The 8,021-nt window shown below is 44.0% G+C and overlaps 1 protein-coding gene across 1 annotated transcript in view; it reads left to right on the top strand.

The window, feature by feature from the left end:
• The first annotated feature begins 1,317 nt into the window (after positions 1-1,317).
• CRISPLD1 (cysteine rich secretory protein LCCL domain containing 1) overlaps positions 1,318-8,021 on the top strand; it is a 56,634-nt gene continuing 49,930 nt past the window's right edge. Inside the window, exons 1-2 of the mRNA XM_084848037.1 lie at positions 1,318-1,754; positions 3,270-3,591. Of these exons, the coding sequence (XP_084704163.1) occupies positions 3,334-3,591 (258 nt within the window). The 5' untranslated portion in view covers positions 1,318-1,754; positions 3,270-3,333. The remainder of the gene's footprint in view (positions 1,755-3,269; positions 3,592-8,021) is intronic.

The raw sequence follows: 8,021 nt of genomic DNA, 5'->3' as shown, positions 1-8,021 counted from the left end.
TGCCACCCACATGAGACATCACCGAAACACAAACATAACAGTATTGGCTGCATAAAGGGCTAGGCTTGTTAAGGTCCAATTATCCTAGTCATGGCAGTACTCTGGTTCATATGATTTGTCAAAGTGATGCTGCTCTCATGATGGTAAAAATGACCTCAGCTTAAATGATGTTGCACTGCACTGCACAGCAACTGCTTCTCTGGTACATTACAGCTGTGCCATAAAAGTGTTTTGTTTTGTTTTAAATTCAAGAGCAGGGATGATTGGAAATGCATACTTCCTTGGCATCAAACTGGCCTCCTGTGGCACATTTATCAATCCAGATGTTACCAGGAGTGCCAGCTCACCATGAAGCAATATGATGTAAACACCATTCAAGTGATACTGGTGTCACTGCTATGTGGTCTGTCCCATGCAGTACCAGAAAATGTGAAACACATGGGTGGGGTGAACAGCATTGCTATGTACTTCTCATGCCAACCCCGACACTGATTTCAGAAGTGGATGTGGTGCCCTTCCACCTTCGTCTCTGTGCATTTGAGAAAAATAATCTCCAGGGGACAGACTGCTTTCTCCCCCCCCCCCCCCGTGTTTCAGGTTTAAAAATGTCTGTAGGGCACTGGTGGAGTTGAGCAGACTTTTAAACTCTTTGGGTGAAGTATCTAGGGTTGATATTATTGTTCTTGTTGTTGTTATTATTATTGGGAGCCAGCGTGGTGTAGTAGTTAAAGGGTGTTGGCCTGGGACTCAGAAGATCTGGTTCTGGTCCCCATTTTGCCATGAAGCTCACTGGGTGCCTTTGGGCCAGTCACTGTCTCTCAGCCTAACCTACCTCACAGGGTTGTTGTGAGGATAAAATGGAGGAGGACCACGTAAGCCACCTTGGGTTCTCTGCAAGAGGGAAAAAGGTGGGAGATGATGATGGTGATGATGATGGCGGCAAGGCTCCCATGCTTTTAAAGTTGCCTGACCGGCAAACTCCATTGGGTGCCACTTCACCCTGCCCCCACCTCCGCGCCAGGAAGTTCCTGTGTGACATCTGTTGAAAGTCTGCCTGTCACTCAGGCTGTGTCCTGGCAGCCCCACGAAGGCCCCTGCCACAGCCACCCCGCCTTCAACCCTCGTGTTGCGAGGGTCACTTGGGAGCCGGCCAGCCGCCAGGTAAATCCAGGTTTCCCGCCTTTCCCACATCAGCCCGGAGTACCGACGCGCCCCTGAGCAGGCCTTCGAGTGACGTCACGCCCGGCGTCCAGCCCGAGCCCCTGACGCGGGGTGCCTCCAGTCACCCAAACTGGTGGGCGGGCTGGTGGCGAGGGGGGAAGCGCCGGGCGCGTCACGGTTGGGTGTGGGCGCCCTTCGACGTCGGATAAAGGGCCGCGGCAAAGGAGGCGAACAGAGAAGCGCTCAGCAGCTCTTCAGGCGGGCGGCCGGCCGCCACTGGGAGGCGGGAGACTCCGTCAGTGCTGGCGAGCGGCGAGGGGGACAGCGAAGGGACGCCCACGTAGCTGGACGCGGGAAAGCGACTGCGCGCCGGGCTGCAACTTGGGCTCAAGCTCGGAGGCGCAAAAGTTTGCAGCGGGCGCCTGCTGGCTTCCCGACGGGCCGGAGCCGGCATTTCCCTTCCCCGCAAGGCGGCTGCCAACGTCCTGGGCTGGAAGAGCTTTGGGAAGAGGCGCGCTTGGTTCTCTTTACAGCTGTGTGTATATACACGCACACGAGCCCCCACCGCGACCTGCTCCCAAAAGAGGCCCGAGGTAAGAGTTTCTCCGCACTCGGGGCAAACGGTTGCGCCCGGGATCTCCGCAAAACCCCGCAGTCCTTTCCTCCCAGTCTGGCATCCCCGGTTGGCAGGGAAAGGAGCCCTTTGGACTGCAGGGCTCGCGAAGCGCGGCCGAGGGACGCGTCCGGGGACCAGCCAGCCTGCGGCGCTCACGTTTCAGACCCCCCCCCCCGCACTCCCGTCCCATCCCTCATCCATCGAGGGAGCTTTTGGGGGCTAACACGGATCTTCATAACAGTTCACGAAGAGTTGAAGAACTCACAATTAAAGAGCAAAGCAATCATGGTGTCTTGCAAACTATGGAGCTGTGATTCCTTAGCATAAAGGGAAACGCTTTTTACATTTTAATTTTGATAACCCTCCGGGTTCATTTGATCAAAATAGACGGCAGAAACCAGGGAAGCAGCCTTAAGTGTTCATAAGGGGCAGAACATCCCCCCCCTAAATTTAAATATTGGCTGTAGGCTGGTTCGTAGTCATTTACAGATGACATTGATGTTTTCTTCAATAACACATACATTATTCCGTTGTCTGCCTCTGCCGATAACTTGGTCCACAGCTTTACCATGCAGTTTTGAACAAGAGGTGATGAAACATCAGTATGGTCGTGGCCAGTTTCCAAACTAAGCAGATGCCTGCTAATAGAAATTAAATGCAGGCAAGTTCCATTAATTTCTGTGAGCACTGTTATGTTACTTAACTAATGCTCAGAAGAATTATTCAGGACATTTATTACAGTCATTTTTTAGAGTCCCTGTACCATTTGAGTTATGCGTTTAAAATACCCCAAAGTAACTTATTGTTCATAAAGTATTGTAAACTTAGTTGTGGCTTAAGAGTTTATAAAAATGGGAAAGTTAAGCATGTGCTTAAATCTCTCCCACTGAAATCAATGAGACAAGCAGCACAGTCTGATGCATGTTATTCGAAAGTCCTGCTGTGTTTAATGGGGCTTACTCCCTAGAAATTGTGTTTAGGATTGGAACTTCAAGGTGTTTACATTTGGCTAGATTGTGCTTTTATTTTTATTATTTTTAATTCTGTCTCTCAGAAATCTCTTAGCTCTCCACATACTCTCTTGGATATTTTCTTATTCTTTATTTTAGGTTCATTGTGCATCTTTAGGTTAAAAAAATATTTTTAGAAGAGCTCGATTATAAGAGGGCAGAATTAATCAGTGAATTCTATGACTGCCTCTTTTTAAGTACCTTCATGGGGAAAATGAGTTTCTTTCATACAGGCTCTCATGTGTGCATTCAAGTAGTTTTGGACAGCATACTTCCACAGTTTTCAGTTCATGAGGGTGAAGATAAGTTATCCCATAATGTAAATGTTGAGTGTCTTCATTGATTGGCTACTTAGTCAGTCTCCCTAAAAACCACTCTGGAATACTCCTCCTTCAAGTACAGTTTTACTTTTGTTATTCAATACATGAATTCATAACACTACCTTAACCTCAAAATCACTTCACTCTCTTTTGCTGTTGCAGCCAATAAACCTAGAAGAAGGCTTTGCCTTGGAGTTAACACAGAAGAGTTTTGTGATCATTCATCATGAAGAGTGTAGCAGAAGAATGGTTCAGAGTAACTGCTTGGCTATTCATGGTTCAAGCAGTTTCTGCTATGGTACTTCCCAATGCAACACTATTTGAGGAGATGCTGGAAAAGTACATGGATGAAGATGGTGAATGGTGGATCGCAAAACAAAGAGGAAAAAGAGCGATCACTGACAGTGATATGCAAAGTATCTTGGATCTTCATAATAAATTACGGGGTCAGGTGTATCCGCAAGCTTCAAATATGGAATATATGGTAAGGATGTATTGCTACTAGTTTCGAAAAAAAGAAATGAAATAATGATTTCTGTCACTGAACAACATAGAAATATTACCTACTTGACATTTGTATTTTTTATAACACTTATTTCCCATTTACCTTTTCATGGAGTCATGATGTCAACCAAGTAGCTTGTCTTTTTCTTGTGGATTCAGCACTTTGTTCGAGAAGTATTGAAAGGTTTTCTCAATTCCATATTTTAAAAATAATAATATAGTAATGATAAGGAACTGTCCAACATGATATTAAACAAAATACTGATATAAGATTTTCAAGGCATGATCTGGCCAAAAGTTAAACACTTTGAAGTCATATTGAGTAGGAATGACTTTAGCATGTATTTAAGTTTCCCACTGAAAACTTGGGGACTTAAAACTACTTAATTTTGGCTGTGTCATTGTATTATTTTGTATAATAGTATGTTGGACAGTTTCTACAAATTAGTGTAGGAACTAAGTTTGCAATCCCTAAGATCAGTTTGCAGCATCTCCAAATACAGGGATTCTCAATCTTTTACTTTCTAGAATGGTCATCCACTCAGAAGTAAGTACCGCTGTGTTCAGTGGGACTTACCTATGTTGGATTGCAGGACTAGGATTGCTTCGTAGTGATGGACAAGCTTCTCCCTGCTTGCCTCATAATGACTTCTCAAAACTGAACTTTTACTGAGAAAGCTTAACCAAGTGTGAGAGAACTTGGACATTCCTGCCAGTCCTTCACCAAGCAAACTCATTCTTGCAAAGGGTGGGGAACTAGTGGCTGGGAGAGCTTGCTGGAGACAGACCTTACCTTTAAGTTCTGACACCCATGAGCATACTGAGGAGTATCATTTACTGATAGGAGACATGGGAGTTGTAGTTTCCTGTGCCTCCAAGCCAACTGGAGCCCTGGAAAACTACAAAACCCAGGCACTCATCAGGAAATGATACCTCTGAGAATACTCAGGAATGTCCAAACCTTAAGGATGATGCCTACAAGTCATCTTCCTAGCCATCAACTCTCCCACTTTGTTAATGTGCTGGGTCTGGGGGTGGCAGCGAACTCATTATGAGCTGGACCTGAACTTTGAAAGAGTTTGGGCTCAGCTTGGGGCATGTATTTTCTAACTTCAGCAGCGTGTATTTTAAAGCCCCCATTTCAAATTTTGCTTTGAATTAATGCTTCCAATTCTCTGGGACTACCTGAAGGAGAGAGAAGGGAGGGTTCTGTGCACTTCAAACTTCCCTTTTGCTACAGTGTTCCTATATTTTATGTATTTCTTACTCTCTTTTGTTTTATATTTTACATAATTTATAACGCTTAATATTTATATAGCACTTCAGATTGCTCCAACATTTCACACAAATGCTTGCAACAGCCCTGTATTGCTTATTGTGATGTGTGGGTTAGGATTCTGAGGCCAAAAGCCATTGTCTTGTATTTGGCCATCTAATAAGTTCCTGGCTCAGGCAAGATTGAAACGATGGATTTCCTGGCTCAGAAAATGAACCCTTAGCCACCCCAGTATACCAGCTCTGAATTCTAGCTTAAGAATTTTTACCCTTTGATGCAGAATATGAATTATTTAGAATAATACAAACCCTAATCATGTGTAGTGTTCCATGGAGGGTAAATTCACAAACTACTCCCTAGAAGCGGAGTGTGCTGAAAAATGTTTCCATATGGCAGCTTGTCATGTAGGTGCTGAAACATTTGAAATCCCCATAACAGATTGATGGCTCTCATCATGTGGTGAGTTTCCTTTTTGGCACCAGTGCTCTATTTTTCCTAATATTACATTCTAAGAGATGCTCACCACCAAGCCAGCATTAGGGAGAGAAGAGCATAGGGAAAAATGATAGCTCCACCTCAGAAGGTAGGATATTAATATTAAGCAAGCTACCAGTCTTCTTAAAGTAGTATGGTCCCATATTCATGATGAAATAACACTTGTAAACTTGAGCCCTTTGCAAATCACAGTTATGATTTAAGTGTGTGTGTGTGTCTATGCGTGTGCACACTCAAATGCAAACACACACACATGCTGTCTATCCATCCCTCCATCCACATATGCACAGAGATTAGAAGCATCACCATTGCTGTGCTAATAATGACTGCAGTTAGTTGAGAAGAGGTAACTTCACTGATGGTAATCCGTTGTTGGCTATCCTTGGAGGTCTTTTCAGAAGCCCCAGGTAGTGCAGAATGTTGCTGCCTGGCTGGCTCCCATGCTCCAACATTTGAATGATGGCAGTCATGTATTACCCATATTGGACAGTACTGGTACTGAACCTATGTAACCCTGCCAATGTGATTTGTCATTTAAATATTCCAGCAGCACTGTGGAAACAGCTATGCCAATGAAGATAGTGTACATACTAGACCACATCCTGTTTTCTGGCAACTGCACTGTCTACCTGTGTGCTTTTGGGTCCAGTTTGAAGTTTTGGTTTTAGCCTTTCATGGTTTGAGCCCATCATAACCCAAGATACATTCTGTCATGATAAGCTGTCTAACTTATTCTACATTTGGTTATTTTGTGCTGATATAGAATATACCTGATTTTACATTACACAGTTTGTGTTAGCTGTGTGTATAAAGAAAGGTGGGATCTCAATATTCTAAATAAATAATGAAATGTGTATCCTATTGAACAGCAGCTATAACCAGTGATGTAGCGGTTAATTTTGAAGTGCAGGCACTCACCTCCAAGGAGAGTCCAAGACTGCAGTTAGCTGTGTTGATCCACACATATATGTATGTGTGTGTGGAGGAGGGAGCGAGAGCGAGTGAGCATGTGTATATACACCCCCCACACACACCCCCACACCAGCTCAGAATTTTCCAGGTGTTTCTTTTCACAGCACCAGGGAGCTAAGCTCAGAGGGAATAGGAAACTCTGAGAAGGGTGGCAGATTATGCAGTATTCTCTATTAATCAGTAAGTGCCAGTGCTTCAGTCTGGTGAGCCCTGGCCTTCTAGACTGGCTACAGCCCCCCAAATAAGAGCAAGTTGAAGATGTTTTCCCTGCTGTAATGCTCCATGGGACTGACTGAAAAAATGGTTAAACCATTTTAAATGGTTAAAAATGGTTTTAATTTTTAAAATTAAAAATTGGAACAGCAAGATTCTGATTAAGTCATAGCTATACCTAAGCTGCTTTGTGTTGCAATACACTATGCGATAGGCTACTCAGCAGTGCACAACCTCGCTGGATGATACAGGCCTGAGATCCTTCACTGCCAAGCTAACATGGCATCTTGGACATCATTGGCTTTTACATGGGTCATATGTTACCAGAGGGGCATGGGAGAGGCTTCCCTCTGTTCCCTCTAGTCCTATGCTTTCTGGAAATTTTTGAATTGGAAAATTTTCCAATGCAAATTAGGCTAATTTGCAGAAAGTTATTTGCATAGGAAAAGTTTCAGTTTGTACTGGATTTTTTTTCAATGAAAATTAGGTTAACAGAAAATTTTCCATGGAAAAATAAAGCGGTGGATTCTTCCTCACACCACTGCCTATGCTGCTCTAGAAAAGCATGTGGTTTGGCTGAATGGAACATAGCAAAGTGCCTTTATTTAGCCCAGTATTGTCTAGTCTGTTTGACAGGGCAGGGCCCTCTGGCGTCTTGACAGAGGTCTTCCATATAATCTACTACCTAATCCTTTTAAACTTGACAAGCCAAGGATTAAACCTTGAAATTTATGTACGCTAACCATGAGTTTACAGCTGTCCCCATGAGAGCAATGATGGTTTTTCCCATAACAACAAGCCTTTCACTGCAGCATCTTCTATTAGCTGTCATACTACGCCAGCACCATAGGAACCATGTTTTAGGAATGGTAAATGTGCTGAAATAGGAGTGGCTTGACTCGAGTTGAGGAGGAAAAGGAGCTAGCTGTTGCTGTACAATCAGAGCTCTTCCTGAGACTCTTTAATTAGAGTAGGGATTTCACTTAACATTCCATAGCTTGGGCCAACCTACGGTCTTTAAACCTTTGCCCCACTGTGATCCTTATTTGGATTGATCCCCATACCTGTAATTTTAATTGCCAAAAAGTGATCCATTTGTTTTAATGGATAATTTTTAGCAATAAAAATTACAGGCATGGGCCCCCGATCTGGATCAGGACCCAGCTAAGGGCAAAGGTTTAAAGCCTCCCCTCCATGCTAAGGTATTGATTCAGATCATCCCCCAGTGCTTACTTTAGAGTAAATTAGAAAGAAAGACATAGCTGCTAGCTGGTACCTGAATTTGGGCCTTAGGAACTTTGATACCATGAGCATCTGCAAAGACGGGGAAGGGGATGCAGTGTCACCCCCCCCCCGATGAGCCATAATCTTCAGATTCCCAGCTTTCATTAAAAAAACACAAAACCAAGACTCTAGCCCTTGTAGAACCAGGGATACAGTGGCGAGAAAAAGTT

The sequence above is a fragment of the Heloderma suspectum genome, chromosome 4, assembly GCF_057233095.1.
Source record: "Heloderma suspectum isolate Gila_16-S chromosome 4, 16-S_ref, whole genome shotgun sequence".
Lineage (NCBI taxonomy): Eukaryota > Metazoa > Chordata > Lepidosauria > Squamata > Helodermatidae > Heloderma > Heloderma suspectum.
This window is presented reverse-complemented; position numbering and strand designations above follow the sequence as displayed.